This window comes from Myxine glutinosa, chromosome 1 (assembly GCF_964187855.1).
Source record: "Myxine glutinosa chromosome 1, kmMyxGlut1.1, whole genome shotgun sequence".
Lineage (NCBI taxonomy): Eukaryota > Metazoa > Chordata > Myxini > Myxiniformes > Myxinidae > Myxine > Myxine glutinosa.
Window position 1 is genome coordinate 397,394,687 of NC_136261.1, and position 21,762 is coordinate 397,416,448.

The following is a 21,762-nucleotide window of genomic DNA, read 5'->3' on the forward strand; positions in this document are numbered from 1 at the left end:
GGCCTTATTTTCTCCGAGTAACCTTGGACCACTGAGAGTAATGCATGAAAAGCCTGAAGGCATGCCTCAAGGATGCCCGATCACACAGAGCCCCCATCTTGAGCAAAGGCCGAAGACGCTCGGCATCAGGTTTTATCTCGCCTCAGGTTACCGTGTACCCAAGGAGGTCAATTATTTTGGTAGCATAGTGGCAATTGTCCTCATTGAAGGTCAGATTGTACCAACGCTCTACTTCCAGGAATCGTTTCAAGTTAGCGTTGTGTCCCTCCAGGGTATGTCCGCAAATTGTCACGTTGTCCACGTAAACTAAAATGTCTTTTAATTGCTCTTTCGCCAAGATATCATCTATCGCGCGTTGAAAGCAAGTCACGCCGTTCGTTACCCCAAACGGGATGTGACAGAATCGATACAACTGTTGTCCGGATTGGAACCTGTGTAGCGCCTATCTGTCTCCCTTATCGGTATTTAGTGATACACGGATTTTTGGTCCAAGGTGCTGAAGATGCGATACTTAGCCACCTCCCCGACTAGATCATCCATTCTTAGCAGGGGGTACGCATCTAATTGCGTGAATTGGTTAATTGTTTGACTGTAATCGATGACCAAATGTTTTCTGTGATTTTATGTGTGCACGACGAGCACCTGTGCTCTCTTCGGAGACCTCCTTGGCTCGACAATACACTCCTGCAGCAAGCACTTTGTCTCATCTGCGATTATACTGAGCGTCGGCATGGGTAAACCACCGGGACTTTACAGTTTGAGGTTTGCAATCGGCAGTTAGGCTAGGGAACAGAGCCGGAGGATTGATAGCCATTTTGGCTAGGCCGCATACAGAGTGTATTTTCTCCTTTCCCAAAAGGCATCTCTAGGCGCCCATGTCGGCGCAAGAAGCCGTGCCTGAGTAGCACGTCAGCACATATGTCAGCCAACCGCTGCTGTGACCGCGTGTTTGACATTGGTATACATCACATCATTAACGACCAGGTTGAGGGAACACAAGCCTTTGGTGCGGACCCACAGTCCCGATGAAACCAAATAGATGCAGCGAGTAACTTGTCTCGTGGCCCATCCATATCATTGTACCAACGCTTGCGTGATGAAGCTTGAACTACTTCCTGTGTCCACCAGTGCCTAGGCGGGGATTCCTTCCACGAGTGCAGGCAGCATGGCACTTTGCAAAACGAGTGATATGCCCTGGTCTCCGGAGTGTGGCAAGCGCGATGTATTCATCCCCGCAAGGGTCGATTGCCGAGTTTTAGCAGCTCGGTATACCTTGGCGAAGTGACCTTTCCGTCCACAATTATGACACACGCATTCTCTTGTGGGACAGGAAGCAGGCTGATGTCTTTTATTGCCACAAAAGTAACATTTGGCATTCTTTGACGAAGAAGAGGTGGCGGCCGCGGCGTTCGAGCTTTCCCTCGTCTTCAAAAGGCGGCAATGTGGAGGCAGATTCCGGAGACCTGGCGATCCCAGCGTGGGATCGCTCGGTCGGTGCCGCCTGCTCCGAGCACATCTCGGCCACAGCCCCCGCAGTGAGGAAGGGCCCGTCGTATGCCTCCGCCTGAGTTGTTGCCAGCTGAAGTACGCGAGCCTTCTCGCACGCTTGTTGGAAGGTCAGCATAGTTTCCTCAAGCAACCATAATCTGATGGCTGGCGATGCGATGCCATCCACAAAGGCATCACGCATTAGATCGTCGGTCGACTCCGCGACCATGCGGGGTTCCATCAGGCAATCTTATCCGAGTCGTCTCAACTCCTGTATGTAGTGCTCTTGACTCTCCGACGGATCCTGGCGCCGGGTCGCAAGCATGTGGCGGCCGTACATAGCGCTTTGTTGTTTGACGAAGATGTCTCTCAAAGTTTCAACATCAGATTTATACGTGTCACAGTGTGAGATGTAGTCGTACACAGTATCGCTCACATGGCAAGATAATATTGAGAGCTTTTGTGGCACGGAGAGATCCGGAACCACGGCGATGTAATTCTGGAGGGAGTTGTACCAATGTCCCCATTGGCAAGCTGCGTTCGTCGACTGAAGATCCCCACAGAAGATCTCGAGGTGAAGCAACTTTTCCATTGCTCCAAGTGTAGGATTCGTAGTGGATTAAAATGTGGTAAAAATCAAAGATGTCCACATCGACTCCAATACAGAGTTATAATCCACGAGAATGCATCACATCTATAGAAAAGTATTATGTCTGTGGGGTAAGGGGATATATAGATTGAGGTAGATCTGCATAGGTGGGTGCTCTGATGATAGTGGACAGCAAGAACCACTTCGATGTACAGCAAGTCAGGGACCTGTCGAGCCTGAATGTAGGATTAAGGTGTATCTTCATCCCCATTACAAGGAATGGGGCATGTTAAGTAGTTGGTGGAATTATGTTAACTACTACCTTGTTAGTCAAACCTTTGTGATCATCCCTGTGTCTCTTGTGGCAATGCACATAGACGCTATTTAGGAATCCATCCCCATTAGCGCACACACACGATTGAAATCTCCCCTCTGCCACAATAACTATAAAACCCACCGGAAGTCAGTTCGGGGCACTGCCGACAGAGCCGCAGCCAGCTACAACACCAACCTTCATGACAACACTCATTGCTCAGGCAGGTGGAGGCCATGCCCACATCACAATGGATTGGTAAGAGGGTTTGATGGGCAGATGACATCACTGGAAGGGAGGCCCAATCGGTATGCAGCTGAAGCCCATAGACAATCAGGAGCCACCTGATTGGCCAAGGGGGTTGATAAAAAGTGAGAGAGACTGACATTCTCTCTCTCGTTCTGGATGCGACAGCAAATGGTCGGAGACCGACATTTGTTCTCTCTCTCGTCCCTGCTCATTGAAGAGACCTTGGTGTTTGGACCTCGTTTGTGCCTGCCCTTATGCTTTCCTTCACCGCGACCTTGTCTCCTTTCTGATTCGAACATTGGGTGCAACGCAGCTTCGTGCCGAATTCGGGAGGACATTCCACGGCTGGTGAAGCGGGTTGCATGCCCGCTCGCTCGCTTGGCACGAGAGGTTTTATCGAGGCCTTTCTTCCCGCCAACATCGGAACCGCGACGGGCTTGTGCGCTCGATCCCTGACGATCCCTGACAATCCCTGACATCCAGTGAGACAGAAATAAGCTTGCCAAGCCAGCCATTCCTTAACGGTTTTTGATAGAGTGCTTGCTCGAATGCTTAAATCACTTGGCGATCTCTCCACAAGAAACTTGGTAAATGAACACACCTAATGTTCTTGAGACCCGACCATAGATTGACTGTAATCTATGTACCCCAAAGATGAATGACCCTTCCTCCCACTCCCGTCGTGAGCGGGTGTAATTGTAAATTAAAATGTTGGTTGGTGCAGGCAGCCGTCGAAATGATATTATTGACGTAATGACCTAACGGACACAAAACTAATATATTTTAACTTCCAGAACTTTTGCAGTCACAACAAAGGGATTTGTGTTACGATTAAATTTACTGTAATATGAACATTATGTTATTAAGGCCATTTTCCCTGCAAGAGCGGGGGTTAGCCTTGTGGTCCCCATGACAATCTTCTGCATTTTGCCCTATTTTCTGCATCTCCCCTTGTTAACCCCCTTGCCCGCATTTCTTTTTCGACCATCTTTAGCCAAGTCTTTCTCGGTCTTCCCCGTCCTCCACTTCCTTCTACATTCATTTCCATCACTCTTCTCAACCAGTCACTTTCATCCTTCCTCGACACATGACCAAGCCATCTCAAACTGTTTCTCTTCACAGCATCCATCACAGGCTCTATTCCCATCATCTTTCGCAAGTCATCATTTGTCTTCCTCTCTCTCAACGATACTCCACACATTCACCGAACCATTCGCATTTCCACCCTTTCCAGCCTTCGTTGCTGCTCTACGTTCATTACCCATGTCTCGCTCTCATAAATCATAACACTTCTCACACATGCAGCAATTTGCAGCATACACCTTTCCCTTCAGCTTTAACGACACTCCCCTTCTCGCCAGCACGCCACTCAGTTCCCGAAACTTCTTCCATGCACATCTCACTCGAGCAACCGTTGCCGAGTCTTATCCACCTGATTGTGATAGGAACCATCACCATGTAATTTTTGTTTCGCGGATTGTCGGATAAGTGTATATCTGTCCCCGTCACGAGGGGGCGGGGCATGTTAACTCGCCAGGGGCATAAGGATAAATTATCCCTTGTATGTCTTACCCTGTGATTTATCCTTTGTCCCTTATGGCACCGCAATAGACACTAGTGTAGGAAATGCCGATAGGTAGGCAGGAAGCCTACCTATCGGCATTTAAAATGGAAGATAGGCAGGCCGAAGACATGCCCCGAGGACCCGTGATTGGCCAGGGCGGAGCAAGAAGCTACCTGCTGATTGGTGGAGGGAAGGCCGAGGATTAAGCAGAGCGCCAATTGGCAAGGTCCACTGATGATGTTAGAGGTGGACTGCGCGCTGATAGGTGGAGAGCTGGACAAGGTAGTGGTGACCTGCGGGCATTGGTGGAGAGGGCCGACAACTTCACGACCCGATGAAAAAACGAACTCTCTGGCCGGCATTTTGATCTCCCTCTCTCTTTCGGTCCTTTTTGTCTGCCTTCCTCATCACAGGCAGCTTTACCAGCAAAAGCGGTTGTGTGCCGGCATTGTCTCACCATTCTCCTGTTCGTCTGGCGTCAGGGCATTGAGAGATGCAGTTGACAGGCAGAGATGATGCGTGGACGAGCCCCGCAGCATGACGAGGCCGGGTTGAGCGAGATGCCCGGTGAGGCCTGGCAGCGCGCAAGCGAGCGGACTGTGGCCTTCTTCCCACCAAGAACACCACCGGCTCCAGACTGCGCATGCCAGGCCTTGACGATTCCTGACAAGACCCAATGACTCAATCCGAGATAAGTGCACCAAATAACCACACTATTATTTTATCCAGTTTACCTTTCCCTTCATCTGTGTTTTTAAGTCTGGTGTGGGGGACGTCCCGGTGAGGAATTTAGTTTTACTGTCGCGTTTTGCTTTGTCCTAGCATTCCGTTGTAATAAATCTGTTTCTTTTAGTACATTTTCAATCCGTTTTCGTGTGAGGTATTTCTTTGCAGGCTCTGGGACTGCCGGCAATCGCGACAGGTAACTTTCAGCTTTCTCTGCCCCTTTCTTTCCCCTCATATATAAAATACACTTTTGGGCATCGCCTTTGGAGTAAAAGCTTACGGTTTGGCCTTCCATGACTCTCTCAGTGTTAACTGAGAGCAGTCACACGACAAAACATGCATGCATGCGGACGGCCAAACACTGTTCCAGACGGCTTTGCCCGATGGGCCACACCGTAAAAAATGAGGCTGTCATTTATTTGACTATATTTGTCAATTGATCATGTTGGTCTGTCTCGTTTGTTGGTTTGTACGTAATGTTACATTTGTGGGGGGTAGGCAATCGAATACCTTCAGCCAGGTAGAATTGTATCGGTGGTGTGCTCTGACTGTTGTGAAGAAGAAGAAGAACCCCCATGTACCACAAGTCGGGATCTGTTTTGACCAGATGTCGTATAAGAGTGTATCTTTGTCCCCATGACGAGGAATGGGGTTATGTTAATTAGTTAGGGATTAATGGTGCATCCCCTGTGTGTAAATTGCCTTTGTACTTTTTCCCTTGGTCCTCATGACACGCACAACACCTGCCATGCACTCCACACCAAAAATAAACACGAAATAAAAGTAGCAGGTAACAGGACATTGAGCATCGCCAATGATACCATCAGCCGCCACATCAAAAAGGCAGGCCCTTGAGGCCATGCCCGGAAGAGCAGCAATTGGTCCGGTATTGTTGAGCGATGAGATGGGACTTGCTGACAGGAGCACGCAGGGACATTGTAGGATGGATGCCGTCGGAGCCTTGAAAACAAAAGACTGGAGACCCGACATTTTGTCCTCTTGCGTGGGTACAGTCATTCGGAGCAGACACAGTTTACAGGCTCTTCCGTTGGGCCATTGGTGCCGTACAGTCACAGTTACCCTCTTGGGTCCTGGCTTTGGTGGCGAGTAGACATGGACATTTTGGCTCTTGTGCTTTTGTGCATATCCTCTTGCGCTGGATATTCAATACTGGCGGTGGCAGTTTGTGCACTTGCTCCCTCATGCTGGCTCTTGGCTGCGCTTGGCTCGGGTGCGCCTCTAGGAGGAGAACCTTTCGAAGCTTTGGGGAGCCTTTGCCGCATTGAAGGTGGGGAGGCTGTGCGACTTTGTGCTCTTCGGAGGAGTTGGGGACCGAGTTGTTCTGGCTGCCCCGGGATAGAGCACTGAGACGTTTGGCTGCATGCGGAACAGCTCGGTGCTCGCGTGATTGACAGGCGCCATTGGTTGAGCACTGAGACGCGCAGTCCTCTCGTCGACCGATCCCACCAAAGTGCTCTTCGAGGCCACAGCTAGGTATCAGGCCAACGCACCTCACGACATTTTGTTACTTTCATTATTTTATCATCCCCTTGTCTTGTATATGAGTCTATCTGGAGGATCCCTCAATTTAGGAATTTAGTGTTGTCTTTTCATTGTCCTGCATTTATTTTTATTAAACCATTATTGTTGCATTTTAATTCTTCGCCCTGTCCCGTTTATCTGTCGGTGATTCGGAAAACCACCCATGCCGCGTACGCCATGCAGGTCAGCCTCGTCACTCCACCACTCCTCGCAGGTATAAAGAAGGTCTGCCATTGTTGACTGAATGCCTCGGAGTGCAAAGCTCGATTGGCTAATTTGTTCCCAGGGGTATTCACACCCAGGAAAACGACAGTTTGTTTGTATGTATGTATGTATATATATATGTATGTATGTATGTATGTATGTATGTATGTATGTATGTATGTATGTATGTATGTATGTATGTACACTGTAAAGTGCATTCAGAAAGTATTCAGACCCCTTCACTTTTTTCACATTTTGCGATGTTGCAGCCTTATGCTGAAATCGTTCAAATTCATTTTTTCCCTCATCAATCTCCATTCAATACCCCGTAATGACAAAGAGAAAACAGGATTTTAAAAAGTTTTGCAAATTTATTAAAAATAAAAAACTGAAATATCACATTGACATAAGTTTTCAGACCCTTTGCCATGACACTTGAAATTTATCTCAGGTGCCTCCCATTTCTCTTCATCATCTTTGAGATGTTTCTACACCTTGATTGGAGTCCACCTGTGGTAAATTCAATTGATTGGACATGATTTGGAAAGTCGTACACTTGTCTATATATAAGGTCTCACCGCTGACAATGCATATCAGAGCAAAAACCAAGCCAAGGGGTCGAAGGAACTGCCTGCAGAGCTCAGAGACAGGATTGTGTCGAGGCACAGATCTGGGGAAACCTACAAAAAAAAATTCTGCTTCATTGAAGGTTCCCAAGCGCACAGTGGCCTCCATAATTCTTAAATGGAAGAAGTTTGGAACAACCAGGACTCTTCCTCGTGCTGGCCTCCGGGCCAAATTGAGCAATCAGGTGAGAAGGGCCTTGGTAAGAGAGGTGACCAAGAACCCAATGGTCACTCTGGCTGAGCTCCAGTGATCCTGCGTGGAAATGGGAGAAACTTCCAGAAGGATAACCAACACTCCACCGATCTGGGCTTTATGGCAGAGTGGCCAGACAGAAGCCTCTTCTCAGTGAAAGACACATGAAAGCCCGCTTGGAGTTTGCCTAAAAGCACCTGAAGGACTCTCAGACTGTGAGAAACAATATTCTGTGGTCTGAGGAAACAAATATTGAACTGTTTGGCCTCAATTCCAAGCGTCATATCTGGAGGAAACCAGGCACCGCTCATCACCTGCCCAAAACCATCCCAATGGTGAAGTATGGTGGTGGCAGAATCATACTGTGGTGGTGTTTTTCAGCAGTAGGGACTGGGGAACTGGTCAGACTTGAGTGAACAATGAATGGAGCAAAGTACAGAGATATCCTCAATGAAAACCTGAAACAGAGCGCTCAGTACCTCAGACGGGGCCGAAGGTTCACCTTCCAACAGAACAATGACCCAAAGCACAAAGCCAAGACAACGCAGGAGTGGCTTAGGGACAACTCTGTGAAGGTCCTTGAGTGGCCCAGCCAGAGCCCTGACTTGAACCCAATCGAACATCTCTAGAGAGTCCTGAAAATGGCTGTCCACCGACGGTCCCCATCCAACCTGACAGAACTTGAGAGAATCTGCAGAGAAGAATGGCAGAAAATCCCGAAATCCAGGTGTGCAAAGCTTGTCGCGTCATACCCAAGAAGACTGGAGGCTGCAATCACTGCCAAACGTGCTTCAACAAAGTACTGAGTCGAGGGTCTGAATACTTATGTCAATGTGATGTTTCACTTTTTTCTTTTTAATAAATTTGCCAAACTTTCTAAAATCCTGTTTTCTCTTTGTCATTATGGGGCATTGAGTGTAGATTGATGAGGGAAAAAACAATTGATTCTGTATGTTATATCCACACATAGTATACGTGACACATGCTGAACATATTACACACACACACACACACACACACACACACACACACACACACACACACACACACACACACACACACACACACCATGTTCCATGAACTCGTTTTTTATGTTTCTGTTTCATTGCAAAAGTAAATTATTGACACTGTTGGTGAACATGTATGCATGTTTGTTTGTTACTTGCAAAATCGAACATTTTTCAAGTATATTGGTCGGTTGCGTTTGTGGTTCTGTCTGTCTTTGTTTGTTTGTCTGTTTGTCACCGGCCTACAGGTCACAATTCTAAACCGATCGTCACAAAACTTCACCAAGCTGTCTAGGTCGTCCCAATTGAGAAGCCTATTGATTTTGATGTCAAAGGTCAAAGGTCATATGGAGGTCAAATTTCTAAAATCGCCATTTTAAATCCGATTGACTTGAAAATTGAATAACAATCCGATTGACTTGAAAATTGAATAACATTTGTATATCGAATCAATAAATTGGGAAATGAACTATTTTTGAGGTCAAAAGATCGAAGGTCAACTCCAGGTCAAACTTCCAAAATCATCAATTTTCATCTGAAAACCCATCAATTTTCATCCGATTGACTTCAAAATAGTACAGCATTTGTGTATTGCCTCACTGAATTGGGAAACCACCTATTAATGAGGTCAAAATGTCAAAGGTCAACTCAAGGTCAAACTTCTAAAATCTTTTTTCATCTGAAAAATCGTCACTTTCATCCTGTTGACCCGAGCTTTGATCAAGATCGTAAATTTTAAATCTTCATGAAATGGACAATTTGCTGTATCAGTGAAAAACTTTGGGGGGGGGCGGAGGGGGGGATGGATGTTGCAAGTATCGTGCGACGCATGACGTCTTCTTGTTTGTTTATTTGTCTGTGAATGTGACAACTCGTGAACGCTTTCAGCTATCTTCGTCAAACTTTAAGAGAAGATTACAAAGGAAAAAATTGAGCCTGTCAATATTATTTGATGAAATGTCAATGAATTGATTGATTAATTAATGGTTATCGATGTTTTAATTGATGTACGATTTAGCAATGAATAGTGCAGCCTGGAAAGCAGCCATTAGGTGAATCATGGATTACACATGAAAGCATGGAAATGGCCGTAAAATGATGATGATGATGATGATGATGATGATGATGATGATGATGATGATGATGATGTTGATGCATTTGGTACTCATTAATTTCTTTCTCATCTGGGCAATATCTCAGGTGCATTTTGAGCGAGGAAGCTTATTTTTGGACACGACAGTGAATAAGTAATTTGGCGGCAAAGGGTATTTTTGATCATCAACTTATCGATGAATTAATTGTTAAAATTTTCAATTTTGTCCTTTTTTTTTCTTCTTTTTTTTCTTTTTCGTGTACAGAGTCGAGGCTCGTGAAAGAGCTAACATTTATCAAACAAACAAGCAAACAAAGTATATAAAAAGGGGAGCGGTCGACAAGATGGGGAGAGAAGGGGAGGAAGCACACAAACACAACATTTGAGAGCAGGGACATCGGGAGATGTTTTTGGAGGGAGAGGGCCTGGGGGGAGGCAGGATAGGTATAAAACGCAAGGACACCAAGGACTTCCAGGAAAGAAGTCAAAAGTCACCTCAAAAAAGGGTCAAAATGGAAGGGTCAAAATGTTTTCAGATTCAGATAAAACAGTGGTGGTTTAGGCATGCTATCAGCTAGTTGATGAAGAAGCTAATAATTTTACGATTATTATTTATTTATTTTAATGACGCAATTAATCAATTACTGCACACTGCTCCCTCCATGTGCTGCAGGGTGGCATCGCCGGGCGCCCAATGTGCCCGCGCAATGTCGCATGCTGCAGAATGTTATTTATTTATTTGGCATGGGAGTTATGTGCTTTGAATATTGCTCGACTTGTGCTGTGTATTATATCCACACATATTATACGTGACACATGCTAAACATATTACACACACACACACGCACACACACACACACACACAAACACACACACACACACACACGCACACACACACATGCACACACCATGTTCTATGAACTCGTCTTTTATGTTTCTGTTTCATTGCAAAAGTAAATTATTGACACTGTTGGTGAATTGTTTTTCCAGATAAACAATTGGGAAAGTTTCCCCCGTTGGTCGACACAGAAGATCCTTTCAGTCATCACATGACATCATTGAAGGATTTTGATAAATTTAACGGCGAGTCTAAAAATATCAGCAACAACAACAACAACAACAACAACGACACCAACAACAACAATGGTGACGGGTGTATAACGATCCTGCAACATGAGATCCAAAGAAGTGAGAAGCCACGCAGGTTTTCTCTTTCCAACAAAGACTTCACCTCTTCATCATGTTTGAAAGAATGTGTACAAATACACACAGGTGAGAAGCCACACAGGTGCACTGTGTGTCAAAAGGCCTTTTCTCATTCATCAGATTTACTTCGACATCAAAGAATACACACCGGGGAGAAACCCTTCAAGTGTTCTGTGTGTCAAAAGATGTTCAAGCAGGCATCAAATTTACATGTACATCAAAGATTGCACACCAGAGAGAAACCCTATAATTGCTTGTTGTGCAACAAGGCGTTTTCTCATTCATCAGGTTTACTTCGACATCAAAGAATACACACCGGGGAGAAACCCTTCAAGTGTTCTGTGTGTCAAAAGATGTTCAAGCAGGCATCAAATTTACATGTACATCAAAGATTGCACACGGGAGAGAAACCCTACATTTGCCTGGTGTGTAATAAGGCGATTAGACATTCAGCAACTTTGTCTCAACATCAAATGATACACACGGGAGAGAAACCCTACAAGTGTTCTGTGTGCAGCAAGGTGTTTAATCGTTTGTCACATTTACATCAACATCAAAGAATACATAACTGAACTTGTAAAAATATTTCCAACAACATGTGCGAATAGAAGATGCTCCTCATGAAATGGAAACATCAGTGAATACAGCCCTCAAGATTCCAAACAAACAAAAATAAATATGAACAAATTCACACAGACAAATGGGAGAACGACAAAATAGCAGGAAGATGGAAAAGACATGGACAGATTCTTTCTACACAAAGGAGGCTCATTGGAATGGCTTCGAGGTCAGCTTAACTGTGATGGAGAAATAGTCAAAATGAACGTCCATTACCATGAACACGACACCGATGGCTTTAAGAAGGTGGCGGGACTGAGTCAATCGGGCAGATGTCGATTCTGCAAGGAAGAAATAAAGTATGAGCCACGTTCTATCGGGATGTGAAACACTCCTCTCACAACACCTGTACACATGAAGACACAACAATGCATGCACTGGCATATCTATCTGCAAAAACGTCAATATCCCAGGCTCATATAAAAAAAACGACAATGGTACTTGGTAGAGCACATACGTCCGCCAGTCTGAACAGTTTGTTTTGTTTCTCAATGAGAGGACGGATCTGTATCCAGACCTGAACCAAAATCTATTTGCTTGTTCTTTTTATCTTAATAACTCGTCTACCTAGTTTTGTCATTTCAGTCATCCACAAATGAAATATCATGCTTTATATCGTTTTTGCCTCCATCTCTCAATGGTGAACAATCACTTTAAAATTCTCGTATCTGCATCCTTATTCAGATTCATGGTAGACGGATGTATCAGCTGGCCGATATCTGGCATTTTGAGGTTATCGGCATCGGCTGATGATGGCGCCGATATGGCTGATATTTTTAAAACGCCAAAAAAAAAGCTTTCGTTCGAGCTTCCCCTTGTGTCAATGTGGCGAATGGGGAACATTTGTGAGAGCTTACTGGGAGTGCTGGAAATGCCAAAGAGGAATTTAGTATGGAAGAAGAGATGTCCGAGAAATTCATATTCAGAGCCAAATCTTCATTCAAAGCACAACCATCTGACCCACTCGTTGTTGCAGGAAGTTTACACACAGGGTGGAGGACGGGTGAAAATAAAATGAAGTTGACACGAAGACCAGTCCAGTGCAGCTGGTGAGTGGGCCCAGACATCGAAGGGCATCACAAACCTGTTATTGCTCCATCTCACACGGCTGCAGTCGCTAGTCCCTCTGAGAATTGTTACGAGGGTCCTCCCCTATCCCCTGGTCTCGGTAAACATCCGAACCCCGAGAGGGTCCCCAGCAGAAGGATGTGTGATCCTTGGTTGAAATCAATCAACACTGAAACCCTCAATGAAACCATCAAGTGAAACAATCAAATCAATCATGAAACCACACCAAGGGTTATGAACAAACAATAATATGTTGTAAATCACACTGGAATCACGACACAAATAATAATAGCAATTCCCCTACAATCACGGTCTTAAGATGGTACCACCTTATCTAGTCCTTTAACCCAAACTCACGGCACTCCCCCAATGTCTCTGTACCCCTCCAATGCGAAGTCGATTCGCTCCAGCGATCGTTGGATCAATGTCCGATCAAAATCAATTGAGGTGTGGACGATCGAAACAACCCAGAGGTCACGTGGTCCAACACCCAGCAAAATAGCAGTGGAATGGAAAACCTCCCAAAGACGCGCTCCGACGTACACGTTTGCGGTTCAATCAGCGAGTCTCCTTATAATCCTCAAAAGCCACTTTCTTGCACAGCTGTCAACGGCAACCCACCGAGGAATAATGCCCGGCCGACGCGACCAAAACCTTTTTGTCTGAAGGCGGTGCGCGTCGCGAAATGGCGGACAGCTTTCACTCGAGCCGGTGCTTCGAGGCAAGGATACTCCGGAACCTCAATACAGATACCCGACTACACAGGCTCAGCAGCACTCCGGCGATATCAACTATCCCACAAACTTCCTTTCAAGGACTCAATGTTCACTCGCACTGTACGCTCGACCGCTCGGTACGGAGCTTCAACCAAGATCGTCTTTTTACTTCTCTCCACACCTCTTCTTCTTCGCTCCCTTTGTCTTCCGGGTCACGATCCGGATTTCCGGCCACATTTTACCAGGAGCGCTTTTTAACCTTTTCAGCACAATAACCATTCCCTTTAAACAATAATAACCATAATACTTAGAACCCACAATAATAACAATAACAACAATAATCATAAGTGCCGAATCCGGAACAGAAGTGGCGCCAGTGCTTAATGGCAAGGACGCAAGTTGTGCAGCCAGTAATTCCTGATCGAAGTGTAATTCAACACCTGGAGCATTACTACTGATTTCACACGTTTCAAACCCACCCTCCTCCATTCCAAGCGAGATAGTTTTTTGTGAGGTTGGAGCCATTTGTGAGAAGAAGAGGAACATGCTGACTGGAGAAAGTGCACAGAAACTTTGTTTTCTGCATTACAACTTGCACCTCTTAAACTGGGATTACTGAACTCAAGCCAAACAGAAATGCTGCTGTTAACAAGTGCACGAAAACTTCTCCGTTATTGAGATTTTTAAGAGTTAAAATTATTTGTTTTTGTGTGGACAATTTATTTTGTTGATGATAAATTTACTGATTTAAAAAAACAAGATGTCGAGTGCAGACCTACTGAAGAAAATGCTGCTGTTCACACAAGTGCCCAAAAACTTTTTATTTTCAATTATTCTGCAAAGTCTTTCCAACTTTTTTCCTTTGGTTTTGCACATTTTCTTCTTTAAAAACATGAGTGAGAGACTAACTGGAAAGAAATGCTGCTGTTTGCAAGTGCAATGTACTTTTCTGTGTTTTTGAGTGAATAATATATTGTGTAAAATAAATTTGTCAATTTAAGTTCAACAATTTTGTGCAATTATCATTTTTTGGAATTAAATTATTCAATCAGATGCTTAAATCGGCATTATATCGGTCATCGGCCCCAATGCTCATCATATTCGATGGCATCGGGCAATATTTGCATCTGTCAATCTCCAATTAGGAAATTCACCATAATCGAATTGATTCATCCTTGTCAAACAGTCAACTTCCCTCTTCCCAACTTCCCAAGTTACCTCATTCCCTCTCCAAGAAGTTCTGTCACTCAAGCTTTTGGGTCTCACTATCTGCCATGATCTTTCCTGGGAAAAGCACATTTCCAAGCTGGCCTCCAAAGCCAGTCGCCGACTGGGCATCCTCCGTCATGCGAGGTCCTTCCTTGGCACACCTGATCTCCTCACCACATACAAGGCTTTCATCTGCGGCTCAATGGAATACTGCTCTCCCCTCTGGGCTGGTGCTCCTGCCTCACACCTAGCTCGACTTCACGCTGTCGAAACCAAAGCTTTGAGAATCATTGGAATCTCCCGCAATGAAGCTAACTCCGAGGGCCTTTCACTTACTCACCGCAGGTAGGTCGGTGGTCTTTCTGTCTTCTACCGACTCCTCTCCGGCCTTGCTCCCCCAGCTCTGTCTGTGCTCTGTCCGCCAAATATTCCTACAGGACGCACAAGATCTGCCAGCAACCCTCCTGTGGTGAAACTGCCAAAATCAAGACTCTCTGCTCACCTTCACTCCTTAATTCCTCTTTTTTTCCACCTCTGGAACAAACTCCCTCACTCTCTTCAAACCCACTCCTCCCTCCAGGTCTTTAAAACAGCTGTTCACCACCATCTCTTATCTTCCCCCATCCAAAACCTTGATCTTTTCTATGCCCATTAATTCACCCCAGATCCACTTTTTTGAAATACCGAATTATTTCCTGGAAGTCCTGGCAGTGTCCATGTGTTTTATACCTCTCCCACCCCTACCCCCCTTTCCCATGCCTCCTCCCCCCAAGCCCTCTCCCTCCCACAGATCTCCCGACGTCCCTGTTCCCCACTGTTGTACTTGTGTGCTTTCCTCTCTCTCCCCATCTTGTCACCTGCTCCCTTGATCACGTGTTTTCGTGTCAGTTTGTTTTTATGTGATTAATGTTTGCTCTTGCACGAGCCTCGATCTTGGACCCACAAAAAAAAGGTTGTCCAACAAATTTCGTCTGAATCTGTCCACAAGTCTTTGGGATATCCTGTCCACAGACAGACAAACATGTAGGGGTGAAAACTCAACCTCGCCCGACCTTCAGTGCCTGAGGTAATCGTGTCATAAAAACCCAAAACCGATCATTGAAAACAAGGAAGTAATTCTCATGTGCTCCCTGTCTCTCCCATCAAGCGACAATAGAGAAGACACAGGCCTGATCTGGATTCGGACCTGGACTAAAATTTATGAGTTTTTTATTGTCACTGATCCAACTCATTCACCAAGTTTGATCATCACTTGGCCACAATGTTTTCAGATATTGTGCTTTGTATCGTTTTTTGACCGATCTATCAATGGTGAGGAATCGTTAAAAATAATTTATCTGATCCAGATCCAGATTCGAATCTCACAAAAAAAAAATTCTTCCACCCAACCTGTCCACCAAGTTTTTCAATTCTTCCTTGTCACATAACCAACCTGTTCCACACACACATGAAGGTGGATACTTTGGGTCCTTGGAGGGCTCTGTTCCACCTTCTGAAACCTTCATATGGAGGTAACAACCAATAACACACACACCAGACACAGACAAATGGCTCTCTTCTCGTATTAAAGATGGCCATCCCTGAAGCAGGTCATCAGCAGCAGCATTGGTAGTTTTGGCTTTTACTTTTTTTCATGGAATGTTTAAAAATGGTTTCGACCGAAATGAAATATTTTACACTTAAAGTTGTGTATCCAATCTTGAAGCTGATTTGAGGTGTTGAGATTGAGCCCCTGTCGTTCCGTTAAAATAACACCAGGTGGGTTGACTAGCCTGTCACCTTTCCGAGGTGGGAAATATGAGTACAGGCTTACTAGTAATGGGGGAACTGCATCAGCAAAAGAGATATGCTTCCAGAAATGATGGAACCAGCAGCCATGGGCTGCAAATGAAACAAAAACAACCAATCTCAAACCCATGGACTGCGACAACTCAAACCAATACGATGGCATCATTTTTACCTCTCTTCCACTTTGAGTCATGCACACCTTGCAAAATCTTCCCCCACCCCGTCCCAGCCCTCTCCCTTCCACAGATCTCCCGATGTCCCTGTTCTATACCATTGTTGTGCTTCTCTCTCTCTCCTTCTTGTCTCCCACTCCCTTTATTTTATGTTTTATGTGTCCGTTTATATTTTTGTGTTTAATGTGTTCGCTCTTTCCCGAGCCTCGACTTTGTGTACAAAAAATTTAAAAAAACATCTCTGGTGCGTTAACTCTCCCTAAAGTATGTTGCATTGTTGCGTTGTGGGGGTATGGGACGACCTACCATAGTGGAGATAGGACTGTGTTGGGTAGCATGGATCGTGTGGGAGTGGGAAGCCCATCTCGATGTCCAGGATGTAAGTCGAAAAACTGAGTTTAAGGTTGTTTATGTGCTCTTCACACGGGGGGAGTGAGAGGAGTGGGGGACAGAGGGAGAAGTGGCCGGTGAAGACCAGCTAATTCGGGAAGGTCTCAGGATAGTTCTCCCAGTATGTGATTGCCTCTTGTGATTTACCCTGTGTCCTTGCAATTATAACAAGCCGTCTGTAAAAACCCACATCCTCACAATAACAATAAGCACCCCCATTAAACCACAACTACCGGAATAAACTGCGACAAGTAAACCCCGCCCCACCAACCGACTGAGGAACAATGCCACACCACCAGAGTGGGACCATGGGTGCGGAAACTATCAGAACCAGCAGACCACGCCCCAAGCTTCGTCATTGGTTGAGCCGGCCATGGAGCAATTGGGTGGAAGTCTGCGATTGGTCTGGGTGACGCCAGAGCGAAGGTTTGAGCAGGAAGAGGAAGAATCACGCTCTCTCTTGTTCAGGCTTTCGTGTGGGGTGGACGCTTTTGTCTCTGACTCTCTGCTGTGGCTGCCTTGGTTGCGATTGTGAGGAGACCTTTCGGAGCTCGGGTGGACTTTTGCGATGGTGAGGAGGAGGTGTTCGTGGCAGTTTGTGGGTCCGTGTTGTGCTTCCCCGGACGGCAGAGGTACCTGAGGGAGGATTGAACTGAAAAAGGACCTCACGTTTGTGGTGCCGAGGAGCGGCCATCTTGTGTGCTTCCCGCCTGTGGGTCTTTGAGCTTCGACGACCAGCAAGCTCAAATGTCTCGTTGAGCGATGTCTCTGAGCATGATGTGTGCCGGTCTGTGGAAAAAGAACATTGTTTTATTTTTATTTAATCTTTCCCCTTATCTGTTTTTGTGTCTGAGTGGAGACGTCTTACTGTAGGATTTGTTTTACCTCAACATAATTTTTATCGTATTGCATTTATTTTCATCAACCCATTATTATTGTTGCATTTTCTTTGTTGTGTCTTGTTTGCATGGTGTTGGGCCCGAGGACAAAACCTGTGTGGCTTTCATCCATGCAGGTAAGCATTTTGGTCCCACCCCGCGTGTGCCAAAAAGTTCCGCCAATTTTCGGCTTGATGGCCTCGGCGTAAAGACCAACCGACTATCCGTCCAAGGCTGGTTCTCATCAGTCGCGGACTTGACAATATTAAGTACATTTTGTGACATTCCAAGACATTAAATCTATTTCTTAACCTTTTACACATGTACAGTTCTCATGTTTTTAGCTCACCTGGAACGTTGTCCCGGAGAGCTTCTGTGATGGGGCGTCAGTCCGTAAACAGTTGTAACGTCTTCTCCGAAACCGCTGATGGGATTGTGATCAAACTTGGCACAAATGATATTTGGTATGTTGCAACTCAAGTTTGTTCACAGCATCAAAAAATTTTTTGTTTTTGAGGGAGAGCAGTGTTCCATTGAGCCGCGGATGAAAGCCTTGTATGTGGTGAGGAGCTCAGGTGTGCCAAGGAAGGACTTCGCACGACGGAGGATGCCCAGTCGGCGACTGGCTTTGGAGGCCAGATTTGAAATGTGGTTTTCCCAGGAAAGATCATGGCAGATAGTGAGACCCAAAAGTTTCCCACACCCCCCCCCCCCCCCCCCTCCAAATAGGTATTTGCTTTCTTCTGAGAAACTACACATACAATTCTGATGGAACTTAACCACAACATTCCGTACATCACTCGTGATGTACAATTATACCTTCAGACCCTGAGGGGTTTCCCCCCAAAATAGGTATTTTTTTTGTTTGTTTGTTAAAAGTCCTATGATTATGTTGGTTTGATTCAGCATGCTGCAGTCTCCTAGCAACCATTGAAATTGGTGCACCTTCCATCAACCTTTGATGATACACCTTTGATCAACCTTTGATGATGCACCTTTGATCAACCTTTGATGATGTACCTTCGATCAACTTTTGATGATGCACCTTCGATCAACCTTTGATGATGCACCTTCGATCAACCTTTGATGATGCACCTTTGATCAACCTTTGATGATGCACCTTCGATCAACCAAAATACGGTCAATGGCGAAACTCAAATACCGAATCGGCGAATGTCACAAGTGGAAACACGTCATTTCTTAATTCTCCTTTCAATTCGATCTCTCTGTATTTTCATTCCAATCACAAATTAACATAATAGCATTATTATAACTTTTTTTTCGTGATGTAAATTTTACGAACACTCGTGACGTAAATAAATATACCGGCCTTCTCAGGTTGGGAGGATCTCCGCGGACCATAAAGTTGCGTCTTGGGACCCACTGATGGGTCACGACCCATGTGTTGACAATCTCTGGTTTTCGTGTAAATCATCCACTTTGAGCGAGGACCCTAAAAACAACAACAACAACACGTGATTTATTTATTTTGAATTTCTCGGCGTGTGTTGTTGGACGATAATGGATTCTCCGAGCGCGCGGTGCGGCCTCGGTCTTTTCCCGACCTGGCTGAAGATCCAGGGTCTCTCGGAGGAGTCTCTCAGAGCCGCCATCACTGGTCTGGGGATCGAGATCTTCGGAGCTCTCTGTGCCCGAGCCGAGCCCGCTCCGGTGAGGGATCGACTCTGTTCTTTCGCCGCACGGAAGTTCACCTTCACCATGTACGTCGAGCTATGTCGGTACATGGAGTCCTGCCGTGCGGGGCGAAGATCAGAACGGAGCTTCGTGATCGGATGTGGTGAGGAGACCGGAGGACTTGGTGGAGTCCTGCAGATCAGGATGGAGGATTCGCCTGAAAACGACCCGGGGAATGGTGAGTCGTGGGAACTGCGGAAGTTCATGATAAATTATATATCTCTACCGATGATGTCGCTGAGGCCATTTTGTATTCGGTTTGTCCGTCCATCCGAGATAACTCGAGAACGGCTGAAGGGACCAATGTAAAACATGGTGCAGGTTTGTGTAATGAGGTAAAGATGAACTGATTACATTTTGCTGTCAAAGGTCAGAGGTCATGTTGAGTAAAAATTATGTTGCCGCACCAACTTGTGAACAAGCGGTGGGATTTTGTCTCCCACTCCCTTTATCATACATGGGTGTCCATTGTACCAAATTTTCATTTCTCTTCATCTTCACGGCCTTGCAGCAAACCTGCCTGCCGGATTCGGGGGGTGTATTGTGGGTTATCAAGGATTTTTTTGAGTCCTTGGGGACTTTTGGGGTTTTTGGGGTCATTGAGGACTTTTGGGTCCTTGGGGATGTTTAGGTCATTGGGGACTTTTGGGTCATCAGGGATTTTTGGGTCATCAGACACTTTTTGGATCCTCGGGGTATTTTGGGTCATTTTTGCGTCCTTTGTGACTTTTGGGTTTTTTGGGTCATCAAAGACTTTTGGGTCCTTAGGACTTTTGCGTCTTTGGGTCATTAAATACTTTTTGGTGAACTGGATCTTTTAGGTCCTTGGGGACCTTTTGCATCATCAAGGACTTTAGTGGGTCGTCGGACTTTTGGGTTGTCCGACTTTTGGGTCATTAAGGATTTTTGGGTCCTCGGGAACATTTTGACATTTTTGGTCCTCTGGGACGTTTTGGGTCTTTTGGGTTATCAGGGACTTTTTGGGTCAAAAAGTACGTTTTGGGTCTTTGTGGACTTTTGAGTCATTGAGGACTTTTAGGTCCTTTGGGACTGTTGGGTCCTTGGGGATTTTTGGGTCATCAGGCACTTTTGGGTCCTTGGGGACTTTTGGGTATTTTGGGTCAAGGAATTTTGGGTCCTTGGGGTCTTTTGGTTCAATGACATTTTGGGCCCTTCGGGACTTTTGAATCACCTGAGTCCTTGGGGACGTTTTGGCCGTTTGGGTCCTTGGGGACCGTTTGGGTCCTTGGACTTTTTGGGTCATCTGGGTCTTTTGGGTCATCAAAGACTTTTAGTTCATTTGGGTCTTTGGTGATGTTTGGGTCTTTTGGGTCATCTGGGGTTTTGGGTCTCTTTGGGTCATCAGGGACTTTTGGGTGAAATACTTTTTAGGTCTTTGAGGACTTTTGAGTCATCTTGGTCTTTTAAATCCTCAAGGATTAAAGGGGCTTCCAAGGTCAAAGGGGTTTCAGCAGTCTAAAGCGTTAAAAGGTACATTTGAATCGTAAGTAATTAATTAATAGACCTATACAATAAATAGACACAAAAAGTATCACACACATATACACACATAACACACACCTCATCCATTTGGAGTAGACCAGCAGGAGTTCCCGGCAGGGGAAGGAGAGGGAGGTGCGAGGAGTGGGAGTGAGGTGAGGGGAAATGTATACTACACAAACATCTTTTCGGGGGTGGAGAGGGCTGAGAGGGCTGAGAGGGTAGCTTTGACAGGCACCTCCGTTTTGGGGGAGGGTGGGGGCGGGAGGGGAAGGAGGAAATTTTTTCCAACGCAGAGAGTGCTTTAATCTCGGTGTTGGCCAGGTAAAAAAAAAAAAAAAAGGAAATTATAAAACCCTCTGCCGCCATCACCAGGTGGCGCTACACGGTCCCCCCCCTCCCCTGGCCCCCCAGACCCCTGCATGAGGCCGCGGCCCAGGGGCGCCGCCATGGATTTTGGGCCCCATGAAATGATATCACAATGGGCCACGATGAAGCACTCGCGCACATTTTTTCCCCGACATTTTTGCCAGGAGGTTGAAACAATGCAGATATTTGTGCAAACAGTATGGAATTCACTATTTGATGCAAGACTGATACCCACACAAGAAATGTGCTAAAGGCCATCTTTTAAAGTCTGGGTGTAATTTTAATGGAAAGAATTACAACATACATTAACCTCTTCAATTAAAATAAATTAACATCATCATCTATAGAATGATATAACAAACAAAATAATAAAATCAGCAGCAGAGTATACAAACAAGTATCATACCAAGTGTAATGATCCAATAGGCAATATCCATAGCCATGCCATTTAGTTATCACTGGTCCTTGCTCAGCCTTACACACCGAGAGCCCAGCGCCGAGCCTTGTTGCTGGCAAAGTCACTGATCAAGTCTTTGAAGTCCAGCTTTCCAGCCAACT

The 21,762-nt window shown here is 45.6% G+C and overlaps 1 protein-coding gene across 1 annotated transcript in view; it reads left to right on the top strand.

Moving 5' to 3' along the window:
* The window catches only part of LOC137419652 (uncharacterized), a 320,348-nt gene that overhangs the window by 102,882 nt on the left and 195,704 nt on the right, over positions 1 to 21,762 (top strand). Inside the window, exon 4 of the mRNA XM_078770335.1 lies at positions 10,921 to 11,364. Within this exon, the coding sequence (XP_078626461.1) occupies positions 10,921 to 11,364 (444 nt within the window). The remainder of the gene's footprint in view (positions 1 to 10,920; positions 11,365 to 21,762) is intronic.